At 40.1% G+C, this 14,508-nt stretch overlaps 1 protein-coding gene across 2 annotated transcripts; it reads right to left on the bottom strand.

Moving 5' to 3' along the window:
- Nucleotides 1-595: 595 nt before the first annotated feature.
- LOC113746571 (myosin-7-like) lies at nucleotides 596-14,096 on the bottom strand. 2 transcript variants are annotated; one of them, XM_027282759.1, is made up of 39 exons: nucleotides 14,060-14,096; nucleotides 13,652-13,708; nucleotides 13,226-13,428; nucleotides 12,191-12,334; nucleotides 11,877-12,033; nucleotides 11,744-11,771; nucleotides 11,550-11,655; nucleotides 11,203-11,295; nucleotides 11,048-11,111; nucleotides 10,852-10,950; nucleotides 10,604-10,707; nucleotides 9,461-9,599; nucleotides 9,254-9,372; nucleotides 8,904-9,053; nucleotides 8,648-8,818; nucleotides 8,171-8,480; nucleotides 8,014-8,093; nucleotides 7,704-7,909; nucleotides 7,492-7,615; nucleotides 7,257-7,393; nucleotides 6,906-7,161; nucleotides 6,574-6,816; nucleotides 6,311-6,487; nucleotides 6,066-6,211; nucleotides 5,882-5,972; nucleotides 5,405-5,794; nucleotides 4,980-5,106; nucleotides 4,770-4,888; nucleotides 4,497-4,693; nucleotides 3,536-3,719; nucleotides 3,082-3,247; nucleotides 2,864-2,988; nucleotides 2,472-2,780; nucleotides 2,186-2,389; nucleotides 1,796-2,092; nucleotides 1,574-1,678; nucleotides 1,372-1,467; nucleotides 1,146-1,280; nucleotides 596-725 (listed from the first exon to the last, which is right to left on the bottom strand). In XM_027282759.1, exons 3-39 carry the CDS (start codon nucleotides 13,424-13,426, stop codon nucleotides 705-707), a joined length of 5,820 nt encoding a protein of 1,939 aa, XP_027138560.1. In that variant the 5' UTR covers nucleotides 13,427-13,428; nucleotides 13,652-13,708; nucleotides 14,060-14,096; the 3' UTR covers nucleotides 596-704. The 2 variants fall into 2 exon arrangements, with proteins under 2 accessions (XP_027138560.1, XP_027138559.1); XM_027282758.1 differs by having other exon boundaries at nucleotides 13,226-13,433; nucleotides 14,060-14,091.
- Nucleotides 14,097-14,508: the final 412 nt, after the last annotated feature.

The raw sequence follows: 14,508 nt of genomic DNA, 5'->3' as shown, positions 1-14,508 counted from the left end.
ATATAATTAAATTAAATAGTTAAAATATAAACAGGGGTCTTCAAACTTTTTCAGACCAAGGACCCTTTGGATGAGAGACTGAACAGGGACCCCCACATGTAATTCATTTTTTAAAACACATTACAATTAGGCCTGGCCTATAATAACTTTTATATTTTCATTATTTAACTTTCATTTCACCTATTTATATATGCTGGGTTATTAGCCTATATGTGTTTATGATTGCTTAAAAGTTTCATAATTATTATTAGTCATTTAACGCTAAGAGCTGTGCGTCTTTGGACAAAGATACAGACAGCCAGACAGACACCAAGACAGACATACACCAAGACAGACAGATAGACAGCCAGGCAGACTCAGATCCACATATTCATCCGATTGGAGTACAAATTCCTCCGCTGTTTGTAGTTTCTCAATCATCTGTGCCCTCCCATTCACCATTATTTTGGCGAAAATTGTCAATTATGATGACAAAAATTGGCAGACCGCCAACAGTACCTCTGCGTACCCCTAGGGGCCATGGACCCCTGGTTGAAGACCCCTATTGTACAATTTTCCATAAACCCCATTTTAAAAAATAGAAGAATACAATGTTGTGCAACAGCTTAATCAGATTTTATTAAGCACTACAGGTTGTGAATAGTGATAGTTCAGGGGATCTATGGTACACAGCAGGCAAAAGGGTTTCTGCAGGCTCCAAAGCTTCACTCCTCATCAAACCCTTTCTGTTGTAGCCGGGGAAGTTGGAAAGAAAGACAAAGAGAAACAGCTTTAAGGTCAGATTAGTATTGCTTTAGTGCCACAAAGGAATGCATTCTAATATAAACTGAAGCACTGCTATTAACCTAACTCATATTTGTACCAATACACTCGACAATGTGGTAGTCATGCAGTTCAGGACTGCATATCTGTTTCCTGATGAAATATCCATAATTCAGTGATTATTAAATGCAAAGAAGCCACTAACATGGATTTTCTTCTTTAGGTCTTATAATTAAATCCATAAAGAGTGGGAGCAAAAACAAAATGTTTCATTTATATTTTTGTTGAGTGTACTTGAAGAGCAGAGCAACATACAAGTTAAATGCAGCCAACAGAGGGCAGTATGTGTTAGAATCAGAAGGTACAAGGTGCATGCTTCAAACCTTGGTGCCAATATCACGGCTCTTGACACGTAGCTTGTTGACCTGTGATTCAGCAATGTCAGCTCTCTCTTCAGCCTCATCCAGCTCATGCTGAAGTTTGCGGAACTTGCCAAGATGAACATTAGCTTGTTCCTCCTGTTTAAGTTAAATAAAAGAAATATAGTTACACATTGACAGGGGAAGAAGCCAAAAGCCAAAACCTCATTTCATACATTTCCACACTTACAGCTTCCTCAGCAGATCTCTTGTAGGATTTAACTTTCAGCTGCAGCTTATCTACCAGATCTTGGAGTCTGGCAATATTTTTGCGGTCCTCCTCAGTCTGTGGAAATGAGAGACAAGGTTACAGGCTTAATATCCTGAAATATCCTGAAAAAAGAACTGTAACCACACATGCAGAATAATGATGCTAGCTACATTTAACAAACCTGATAGGTCAGTTCCTTGACGCGGCGCTCATATTTACGGACACCCTTCACAGCATCAACGCTTTTCTTCTGCTCCAATTCCACCTCGTTTTCCAGCTCCCTCACCTGGTCAAAGTTTTTTTAGGCAACTTTTTGAATATCTTATTTATCACTTACGTATTTGTCTACTTATCACTGCTGACCAAAACTAAGACAAATTACAAAAGTAAAAGAAATAATCACCCTGGCTTCAAGCTTCTGTAACTGCTTCTTGCCTCCCTTCATGGCGATCTGTTCAGCTTCATCCAGACGGTGCTGGAGGTCTTTGATGGTTTGCTCCATGTTCTTCTTCATACGCTCCAGGTGAGCGCTGGTGTCCTGCTCTTTCTTCAGTTCCTCTGCCATCATAGCAGCATCAGTAATGGCCTTCTTAGCCTTATCCTCTGCATTTCTGCATTCCTGCACTGCTTCCTCCACTTCAGTCTGAAGCTGGGATGTATCAGCTTCCAGCTTCTTCTTTTGGTTTATCAGGCTAGTGTTCTTTTATAATACAAATTAAGCAGTTATGTTAAACAATGTATAGAGCTGCATTTTAAAAACTAAAACAAACTCTGACATATATAATTGCCATACCTGTGAGTGCAGTAGCTGCACCCTCTCACTAACATCCAGCAACTCTTGCTCAGCAAGTTTGCGACCTCTCTCAGTTTGCTCCAGAGCAGACCTGAGCTCTTCCACTTCAGACTGAAGCAGGTTGTTACGTCTCTCAACAATGGCAATGTTCTCTTTAAGATCATCATTGGCGCGAAGAGAGTCATCAAGCTGCAGCTGAGCATCCTGTAACATTTTCAGTGCCTCTGGTTACAATACCATTGTACTGATGCTAGAAAAAATTTATTGTAAGTACCCTTTCGTTTACCTTCAAATGTGCATGAACAGATTTAAGTTGTTTCTGGGCCTCAGCTGCCTGCCTGTTGGCCTGGCTAAGCTGGATCTCCATCTCATTGAGGTCTCCCTCCATTTTCTTCTTTAAACGGAGGGCCTCATTCCTGCTGCGAGTCTCAGCCTCAAGAGAGCTCTGCAGGGTGTCAATCATCCTCTGCATGTTCCGCTTGCTCTGCTCCATCTCCTCATCTTTCTCAGAAAGTTTCCTGTCCATTTCTGCCTTAATTTGGGTGAATTCAAGCTGGGCTCTCAGAATCTTCCCCTCCTCATGCTCAAGAGAGGCCTAAGGTAGACATCAAGAGTTTGTTAAACCATATATATTTACATGTACATGAGAAACTGAGGATTTAAAGTTTTAGTTTTTACCTCTGCTTCCTCAAGAGCAGACTGAATCTCACTCTTTTCCTGCTCCAGCTGTTTACGGACCTTCTCCAACTCATGAATGGTTTTTCCTCCCTCACCAAGTTGCTCAGTGAGGTCAGAAATCTCCTCTGTGTATGAAAATAGTTTTATTTAATTGAGGACTTTTTGGTACACACACTGTGTATGTATTTTCTGCCTTGACACATTCACTGTTGTATTACCCTGAAGATTCTTGTTCTCTCGCTTCAGGGTCTCCAGGTGGTCTAGAGATTCTTCGTAGGAGTTTTTCAATTTAAAAAGCTCAGTGCTCAAAGACCTGGCTTCCTTCTGAGAGCTCTCCAACTCACACTGACACTCCTCATATTTCTGTTTCCACTCAGAAAGGACCTAGACATGGAGATACAAGTTGCACAAATTTAAGTGTTTAAGTTTTGCAAATGTGCATTACTCAAGGAGACTGTATTTGCACTGTAGGAACACTTTGAAACCTCAGGTTGTACTAAAGATGGGCAAATTATTTACTATTGTTATCCACACGATGCTGAGTAGGTACATATGAATCATTGGCACCATTCTCATTTTATCTTCCACATGAAGTAAGAGAACACCCTCAAAACATATAAAACTGGATTTGATTCATACATGTGTTTAGGTGATTAGAAAATACTGATGTACCTTGTCAAAGTTTCTTTGCTTCTTGTCCAGAGCAGCAGCAGCAGCATTAGACCTCTCCACATCCACCATGAGATCTTCAATCTCATTCTGCAGCCTGTGTTTGGTCTTCTCCAGTGAGGAACATTTAGCATTCACTGCTTCAACAGCCTCTTCAGCATCCTGCAGACGCTGGGCCAGCTTTTTTCTGAAAATGAAAAACAAGTCTTATCCACACGTACTGTGTTCTATTTTACTTATGGGGCATCTTATGTGAGTACAGGAAATTAAGGCAATAAGAGATGGGGAACAACATACAACAAAGAGGCCTAGCTGGATTCAAACTGGAGACATTACATTTCGTCAACAACATATATCATGCACACTGCCTAAGCCCTTTCCAAATAAACATGATTTTTCCATGACTCATTTCAAATGCCTAGCTCCCTGGAATGGCAGCTATGGCTCACTGCAGAAGGATTTACATTCAGGTCACCTTGGCAGCTGCCATATTCTTCATAGTATAGTGGTTTGTTGATCTGTGCTGACTTTCACTGTGGTTATACTGTCTTCTAAGGGGATGTAAAAGGTTTTTTGCAGTGGTTGATAATCCTGTGGACATTCATGAATCATTTCTCTAGGTGCGCAACTGTACTTATTTATCAAGAGGAGTACACAGATGGGGAGCTAAATCAAATGGAAAGGAAAGACAAAGAATGGAAGCAGAGGCAAAAAGCCATCATGCATGGTTTGCGTTCCTGCCATCTATACCTGTGTCTGTTCTCCTCTTCTTGGATTGCTCTATATGCTACATGCATCCTGTGTTTTCACCTGCTGCCTGTTTAAGACCTGCCTGCCTTGACCCTTTGTTTTAAACAAGTCATGTCACCTTATTTCTCCAAATCTCTACAATAGAGGTGGCAAGTGCAAGTTATCATGACCATTCAAAATTTTTTATTCATTTTCTTGAATATACTGAACTCACTTGGCCTCCTCCAGTTCCTCGGTTCTCTGGATGGCATCAGTTTCGTACTTAGTTCTCCACTGAGCCACCTCAGAGTTGGCCTTGGACATGCCGCGTTGCAGTTCAGCCTTTGCCTCCTGCTCCTCCTCATACTGCTCCCTGAGCAGGTCACAGTCATGACGAGCAGACTGCACTGCATGGGCTAATGCATTCTTGGCCTGGATAAAATTGATAATGTTGGTATTTCTCCTTGACAATTTTAAGATAACTTAATATATTTTGCCATCTTCATACCTTTACTTCCTCCTCTAGTTGTCTTTTTATATCATCAAGTTGTTGGTTGTAGGAATTCTTCCCTCTGGTCAGCTGAGAAATTAGCGATTGTTTCTCCTCCCCTTGTCTTGAAAGCTCATCTAGAGAGGCAAATTTAGATTTGATTTTAGAATTGCATTGTAATACATTAAACAAGTTTATTATTTCCATTGATAAGAGTATAACACTGACCGTTCTCAGCTTGAAGCTTGGCTTTTTGCGTGGTGAGGTCATGAAGGGATCTCTGATATTCATCACACTTGCTCCTGTATTCATTCATTTGATCCTCGAAAGTTCTGCAGGTCTTCTCTATGGAAGTCTTAAAAATAAACAAAGTATTTCGTAGTTCACAGTCATTTTACTGCTGTCCTATGGGTAATATTTAAAGCTAATGGACTTAATATGTCCCCCTCTCTGGACATTTATCACTGCTTTTCACTTACAGTTCCTTAGACAGGCAGAAGATTTTACGTGAAATTTACTTTGTCTCATACACCTAGCCTAATACACAATACATTTAAAATGAAGGTGTTCGTTGGTAGGTTCAAGCTGTTAAGCTGTAATCACCCAAATAACTACCAGGTTGACAGCTAGCGAGCATCTTTGTGCACACATACCTTAGACTTCACAATATGTTCCATATTGGAGACCACATCATCCAGCTCCAGCCTGAGCTCACTCTTCTCCTTCTCCAGTTTCTGCTTGACTCTCTGCAGGTTGTCAATCTGCTCTCCCAGGTCAGCAACACTGTCAGCTTGTTTCTTCCTGAGTGTGGCAGCAGTGGCTTCATGCTGCAGAGTGGCCTCTTCAAGGTCTCTGCGGAGTTTCAGGAACTCAGCCTCCCTCTTCTTGTTCATCTCGATCTGGGCAGATGTGGCTCCACCAGCCTCCTCCAGCCTCTCACTGATCTCCTCCAGTTCTCTGGATAAGTCTGCTCTCTGCTTCTCCACCTTGGCTCGAGCAGCTCGCTCTGCTTCAAGCTCTTCCTCCAACTCCTCTACACGAGCCTAATTTTCAAAACAACATGTTTAAATGTAGCAATACTTTGGAAAAATGTTACCATTTAATTAAGACCAACAATAGCACATTTTTACCTGCAACTCTTTCAGTTTCTTCTGGAGTTGAGCGATTATGGCTTGTTCATCTTCAATTTTGCCATTCAGCTGGCTGATCTCAAAGTCTTTCCTGCAACATTTTGTTTAATCAGTGTTGGGTAATTAAAACTATGTACAATTTAAATGACCATACTAAATGAATAACATCATGATGGATTTTTACTTTTTCAGGCGCTCCTCAAGTTGTTGCTTGTCATTTTCCAAATCCATTACAGTCTCCTGGGTCAACTTTAAGTCTCCCTCCAGCTTTCTCTTGGCTCTCTCAAGGTCCATTCGAATCTTCTTCTCTTGCTCAAGAGATCCTTCAAGCTTAATGTAAATACATATGATTACAATAGTTGTTAAATGCATTATTAATTAAATCTTACATTCTCCTCCATGTAGTGCAGTTTTGATATGGATTCTTACATCATCCACTTGCTGCTCCAGCTTAGCCTTGGCCTTGGTCAGAGTGTTGACTTTGTCTTCTTCACTCTGCAGATCATCCAGCGTTTGCTGATGAGCTTCTTGTAAGGCTTTTTTTTCCTTAGTCAACTTGGCGATGATTTCATCCAGAGCAGCCATCTCCTCAACCAGGTTCTTTACCTATGAACCATGAAAAGATCAGTGACTGGATGCCTCATTACATTGCTGATCTGTGTTAAAGCAAATGGTTAAGTTGGATGTCCTACCTTGTTCTCAGTGGCATGCTTCTCTTTCTCCACTTTAGCCAGAGTTAACTCTAAGTCATCAATGTCTTTCTTCAACTCGGAGCACTCATCCTCCAGCTTCCTCTTCTTAGCAGTTAGTTCAGCATTCATTTCTTCTTCATCCTCCAGTCTTTCAGTCAGCTCTTTGGTTTTTGCCTCCATTTGAATTTTGTTTTTGATCAGCCCCTCACATCTTTCCTCTGCATCACAGAGATTATCTTGCTCCTGTTAAACATTTCATTTCATTAGCACATACCTTAATGACATGTTATACATTCATGTTCAGGAAAATGTCAGTGTAGCGCCATTCTCACCGCTTGAACTTGGAGCTGCAGGTCATTCTTCTCTTGGAGAAGAGTGACCATTTTTTCTTCTAGTTCCTTTCTACGAGCTTCAGATTTTGCATAAGCCTCTTTCAGCTTCAGGAATTCTTCCTTCATGTTGGCCATCTCCTTTTCTGCCTCAGCAGATCTCAACAGAGGTTTGATCTTGAAGAACAGCTTCATCCAGGGCCAATTCTTGACCCCCATGAATGAACGGACATTCCATTGGATCACTAATAATGCATCTCTAAAGTATTTTAAAATAAAATAGACTTTAGTTAAATATACAAATCCAAGACCAATAATCCTTAATCACCAGTATCAGCTGAACACAAATGATACCTGCGTTCCACCATCTTCTGATACTCAATACGAGACAAAAGACCACGGGATCTGGCTTGAATAGCAGTGATGATTTTGGAGAGACGCTCGTCTCTCATCTCCTCAAGCAAACCCAGCAATCCAGCCTTGAAGAATACCTAACGACACACATGGGTATTTTACTCTTTTGCCATCTTTTCCATCTCATGCTGAAATCTTTCCCTTTACCCTATATCAGAACAACTTGAGATGATACCTTGGTGTGTCCAAACTTGTACTGGTTGTGATCAATATCCAGAGAGCCAAGAAGTTTCTCAGCTCCCTTTCTGCTGTCAATGAACTGACCCTCAGGGATAGCAGCGGGATTCAGGATGCGATATCTGAAAGACAAAATACATATTGTACAATAATATGTAGCGTCTGCCTGGAAATGTCATTTCTTAATCACTGTCTTTAATTACATATTACCTCTGTTTGAAATCTCCATAGAGGATCCTGTTGGGGAAACCCTTTCTGCAGATCCTGATGCCTTCCAGCACACCGTTACAGCGCAGCTGGTGCATCACCAGAGGATTCTCCATGGCCCCAGGAGTCTTGCTCTCATTGGGGATGATGCAGCGTACAAAGTGAGGGTGAGTAGACCTCAAGTTGGTCATCAGCTTGTTCAGGTTCTCCTGGTTAAGCATACATTTATAAATACAGAGTGTTAAAGCTTTTGCTATCATATGAAGTATCATGTTTTATAAAAAAGACAATATACAATTTTATATATAAATACCCTGTGAAGTGCGGACACAGTCTGAAATGATGATCCCTTCTTCTTCTTCTCTTTTTTGCCTTCAACAGCGTCAGTCATAACTGTTCAGAAAGAAATGTGTAACCTTAGAGCTAGACAAACATTTTAAATCTCCAAAAATATATTCATGCCAGGGTACCTGAATCAGCTCCAGCATAATTTGCAAAGAGTGTAGCAAGCAGTTTAAGATTAGATTTCTGGTACAGTGTAACAACAGTCTCATTCAGAGGATCCTTGTTCTTCACCAGCCAGTTGTTGATATTATAATCCACAGTTCCAGCATAGTGCATCAGGGCGAAATGGGCCTCTGGTTTTCCTTTGACAATTCTGGGTTTCTGGAAGTTGGCAGATTTCCCAAGATGGTTGTCATAGAGCTTAGCTTTAAAGGTGGTATCAGAGGCTTTGGGGAACATGCACTCCTCTTCAAGGATTGACATAATACCCATGGGCTGAGGAGACAAAAATAGAAATATGATTATTATTATTATTCTTATTATTATTCCATAATAATAATAATAATAATAATAATAATAATAATAATAATAATAATAATAATAATAATAATAAACAAGAAATATTTTTTATTCACGAACATTTAAATTGCCAAGTATCTCACCTTTTCAATCAGGTCAATACAGGCCTGCAAGTCCATACCAAAGTCAATAAAAGTCCATTCAATGCCCTCTTTCTTGTACTCTTCCTGCTCCAGCACAAACATGTGATGGTTGAAAAACTGTTGCAGTTTTTCATTGGTGAAGTTGATGCACAGCTGCTCAAAGGTGTTGAACTGCAAAGAGAAAAAAATGAAAGATTGTTTGTCCACTTTATACTGAAAGGGCTGGTTTATTTATTATTATAATGAGATCACTTACATCAAAGATCTCAAATCCAGCGATGTCCAGTACACCAATGAAGTACTGGCGAGGTTGCCTGGTCTCCAGTGACTGATTGATTCTCATTACCATCCACAGGAACATCCTTTCATAAACAGCCTTGGATAGAGCTCCAACGGCATAGTTCACCTGTGGAACAGGTAATATATTTAATAACAAGCATACAAATGACTAAAAGTGAACTTTTTGATGCATTTTTTTCATGTAACCTTTGAGCCTCTGTAGAAGTAGCCATAAAGAAAACATTATATGTTCTTATGTTGTTCTGTGGGATATAGAACTTTTGTGTCCAACACAGGTGATTTAAGTTGAATTAATTTGTTTCTCACCTGAGCAACATTTTGTCCCTTGGTGACCCACTCATTTCCTACTTTGACTCTTGGGTGACAGAGTCCTTTGATGAGGTCAGCCGAGTTCAGACCCATCAGGTATGCTGATTTGTCAGCATCTGAAAGAAGAAAAGTAAATGCTCTAAAACCGTCCACAGTGTCTCCTTGTTGGTCCTGAGCCAACCTGACAGAGAAAGATTCTCAGACCTTCTGTGCCATCAGCTTCTGCCTGCTCCTCTCGCTGCTTGGTCTTGAACTTCATGTTGCCATAGTGCATGATGGCACCAGTCAGCTTGTACACGGAGTTCTTTTCCTCTTGAGTAAAGCCCAGCACATCATAGGCATTCTGTGGCAGAGCACATGATGACTTCATGTCTGTTCATCCATCCAGCATAAATACATAACCACAATAATTACTGCAAAAACTCAACAACAAGAAATGAACAGCTTCTTGTTTGTAGTTCAGTGGTTACATCTGAACGTAACTTTAACTTTGTATCTGTACACATGAAAGTGGATGCAGGATCAGGCCATATTCAGACCACATGAAGTGTTGCAACTATTAGCGTAGGGTTGTGTGGCAGAGTGGGGGCGTGCTTTTGTGCTGAGCAGAAAATGATACAGTTGTCCCTCACTATAACGCGGTTCACCTTTTGCGGTCTCGCTGTTTCGTGGATTTTTTTAGTGTAATGTAAAGTGTTTGCATGCTTTTTTTACAGCGTACTGTACAGTATGAACGGGCATTGTGTTTGGCGTCCTGATTAGCTCAGGGAGTACGGTACAAATGCGTTCGGCTAGCCAGATTTACATAAATGTTCAATCGCTAGCAGTGTGACTCTGAAGTGCTGTATGTTTGCAGTCAGAGGAACTGTGAAATACGCGTGAGTTACTGGTAAATATGTGTCAAACCTTGATCATTAAAATTAAATTTGTTAAAAATGTTTGGGCTTGAAAACAGGTTTTGATCTTTGGTTTCATTTACTAATACAGTATTGTACTTATTTTTGTTGAATCTGCGAAAGTTTGAACTTTGAGAGTGTTTAAATACGAGAGAAATGTGAGAAAATGTTAATGCCTGTCTGAGAAAAGTGTATAAAAGTGTGTGGTTAGGGGTTTTACAGCCTTAATGTATAATAATCCCCCGCGATAAACGAGGGACCACTGTATACCGATTTTCTCATTCTCAGTGTTTTGGCCTATGATAACCCTATAAGCTTGTTAATTTGTTACTCCAACTGCACTTCTTAGATCTTATTTAATTGTCTCACCCCTACCTTAAACAACACAACCCCACCACCAACTCAGAGTTTAAAATAAAATTGTAAAAAGAGGAATTAGTAAGACTCTGACATCTGTTGCCATCAGTTCCTCTGCATCATCAATGGAGGCCACTTGGGTTTCCCCTTGAGAGATGAAGGCGTAGTCATAGGGATTATTTGTGATCAACAGCATCTCTGGAGGACAGAGACAGGGTGAGACAAGGTCAGACAGATGGACACAGCTGCAATAAAAAGCAGCCATGACAGCAGTGTTTTGTTTTTTCATGGTGGTTAGACACCACTGAGAGGAAAGTAAAGGAACCACAGCTGTGTACTAACCCAGAATTTCAGGCTTCTTGTTGGACAGAATCTGGTAGAAAATGTGGTAATCTCTTTCAGCCTTGAGCTGGAAGGTCACACGAGACTTCTCCAGAAGATCTGACACAGTGACAAATACAAGAGTGAGAATACTCCCATGTGTAAAACCAACTATATTACTGTGTTATAAAACAGTTCATGTTCATGTTCTTCTTACATGTTTCAATATCAGCAGAGGCTAACTTTCCCCTGGTATCAAAATGAATTCGGATGAATTTACCCTGAAAGGATAAAGTTTGTATTCATGAAGAAACTAAACTGAACACGTTATTCACAATTCACACACATACAAAAAAAAAAAAAGACTCTCACAAATCTAGATGAGTTGTCATTCCTGATGGTTTTGGCATTACCAAAGGCCTCCAGAGCAGGGTTAGCCTGAATGATTTGATCCTCCAGGGTACCCTGTCAAAGAGGAACATTGCAATCAGTGTTTAAAGTTCCACAGAGACTTCAGCAGCCTCTAGTGGCATCAAGTGATATTTCAGTTAGTTTAGGTAAAGCATGTAACGCAAATCTATTTCATGACAGTTAAAGGGTTAATAGTGGCACTCATCTCATTGTTGTATACCTGTGTTGTTTGTAATTTAGCAAGTACACTCCCCAAAATCCCCCCGGCAAGTTACACATTTGACATTGATTTGACGTATATTACTTGCCTTTTCTTTGGCATTGGGGTCTTTCTTTACGCCTCCAGCTGCAATACTGGCAAAATACTGGATGACACGCTTTGTGTTAACAGTCTTTCCTGCGCCAGATTCTCCACTGTAATTGCAAAGTCAATAATCAGTACTTGCAGTGGCATAATATAGAGCACTATTTTATTTCAGAACAAGTACAAGATATTACGTACGTGATCAGAATTGACTGGTTTTCACGGTCTATAAAAATAAGTTTCCGGAGAGCACAATGTTGTTAATATCAAGATTCAGCATTATTACATGTGACAAAATTTACCCAAAACATTATCTGTCTTATTTTTTTACCGGATAGCATGTACTGGTAAGCGTTGTCAGAGATGGAGAAGATATGAGGAGGAGCTTCACTCCTCTTCTTTCCTCTATAGGCAACAACCACTTCTTGGTTGTACACTGGCAGCCACTTGTAGGGGTTGACAGTCACACAGAAGAGCCCAGAGTAGGTCTGAAATTCACAGATATATCCTGACTGTTGCATACATATTAATGTCTCATTGCTGATAAAGATTCCTGCACTTGTAACTTTCATAAAAACATGTTTTTTATGGACCGTACTTTGAGTTCATTGACAACTCTGAACTATTGGAATATAGACTACTCACATAAATCATCCATGCGGCGTAACGCTCTTTGAGGTTAAACAGCACAGCTGGTTCATGGAGGAAGGTCAACATGGCCATGTCCTCAATCTTGTCAAACTTTGGGGGATTCTGTTGCAGAATCTGGGTGTCTTTGACAGTTACAGTCTAAGGAACATAAACGCATTTTATGGATTAATATGTGATGGTCACATACATTTCAAATTTTATTTTTATCAGTGAGTAAAAACATTCAGATAACTCTATGTTGTTATTTTTGTTACCTACATGTGCTAACCTATTGTCAACATTGCTTGTATAAAATTACAAAACATGTAGCACATTGTTATTGCCAGATGGCAGCAATGCCTCATTTCATCACTCAGCTACTCTGTGAAGTGGAGGAGACACTTTTACTGCAGTAGCACTCAGGCGCCCATTTAAACTTGTATTTACACTCACTCAAGGATGCACGCTTTAAATCACACATAGATTTACACTCAGATTAACACTTGTTCTCAGACGAGGACTCTCACATACACTCACACTCAAATTCATATCGAATGTGTTTCCCATGCTACTTTAACTGACCCTGGTGACTGGAGTGACCCAGTTAATTAAAATGACTAAATGGATTCAGTTATTTTTGGGGACAGATTGAGTTCAAGTGCACTGAAGAAAGAAGTGGAGCGGTCTCTGAATTTGATAGTGAAAATGATCTTTGTGCATGGTAGGTAGGTTAAGACAAAACTTTTTCATTGTGAATTAAGTGTGAATACATTCATCCACACAGATTTTTGGAGGTCTGACATGCTTTTTTAAAAATCTCTGTCGGTTCACAAATTCTGTCTACAGCCTGCCTTGTACTTCTGATTATCCCTGGATTATTACAATTATTTTAGCATTATGCTTACACTTATATTTGTACATGTTGATATGTTAAGCTTAGGCTGTACATTCATAGTAATTTTATCATCGCAACTGTCATAAGAACACCATATGTGTTGTTAGTAATATAAAATACATTTCTGACTGATTGGTAAAAATGTAACCACTGACCTTTCCACGCTCTGTCTCTACAGTGACCTTGTCTCCATCTCGGCTGGTGATGGTTGCCTTCACAAACTCTTCAATTGGATCCGGGACAAAGCATTCCCTCTTTATGTCAAAGGTACGTGTGGATGCCTCCATACGCTCCTTGTCCGATTTCCTCAGGTATGAGGCAGCCGGCCCAAACACAGACATCTCCTTATCCCCCATGGCTGCACTTATGAACATAGAGATAATATGGATTGATGAAGATTTCACTCGGTCTGTCACTTATCCTTTTTTGTTTTCATCAGTTGGTTTCAAAGATTTTTTCTCATTCTTTACGTAGCATATAGAATTTAACTATTGACAAATCCATGTTTGTCTTCTATACATTATTTCAATCTTTAACTCTGTAATATGAATTGCTGAAATCATTTGTAAAAGGGAATTTACCAGTGGGTTCAGCTCAGACGAGAGGTGAGCTCAGACTTCAGAGTATAAGTGATCCACCTGAAGTGGGCAGAGAAAAATGTAAGTAGGATATTTCAAGGCTGTTGTAAAAAGTCTGAATTACAGAAACTTACTTGCATCAATATCTGGTACTCTGGTAATTTGGATAATTAGTTATCCAGCCTTAACCTAGTTAGTTCAGATATTCAAATATATCTGACAAAGATATTTTAATTTGGTGTGAAGTTAAGCATGTACAGTCTTTCCATCACCTCAGTTTAGTTAAATAAGGTCATATTAAAATATATTTGCCTTTAGTTTAGATTAGAATATATATAGAATTTATAGGACATAATAATACAATATGAAAAACAACATGCATACAAAATACAACCAGTTGTGCAGACTTACAGAGTCCAGGTGAAGAGGATGCAGCTGCTAGACCTGCAGGGAAGCAGGGATCAAATATATAACCCCAGATAAACCTGCCTTACAAGGCCAAGGGCACCACCCTGACCTGCTAACTAACACTCACACAGACACACACGCGCACACATAGACAGGTACACTACTCCCACACGTACCCCTTTACCCACCCACACACACACACACACACATGCACACACACACACAGACACAAACACACACACCCACACACACACACTCACACACACACACACGGTGGTAATCGCCATCACTTTCATCACTAATGACAGGGCTCTTTATGGCTCTCATGATGTCGGACTGCCCTCTCTTCTCACATCCAAATAATGTGATTTTTTGGGAGCAGCGCCAGGAACGTTCTCCTACATAACTCGTCTATGACTCACCCATGCATAGCCTCTCTATCTCTAATTCTA

Source organism: Larimichthys crocea, chromosome X (genome assembly GCF_000972845.2).
Source record: "Larimichthys crocea isolate SSNF chromosome X, L_crocea_2.0, whole genome shotgun sequence".
Lineage (NCBI taxonomy): Eukaryota > Metazoa > Chordata > Actinopteri > Sciaenidae > Larimichthys > Larimichthys crocea.
Note: the sequence above shows the minus strand (reverse complement) of the source record. Positions and strands in the feature narration are given on the sequence as shown.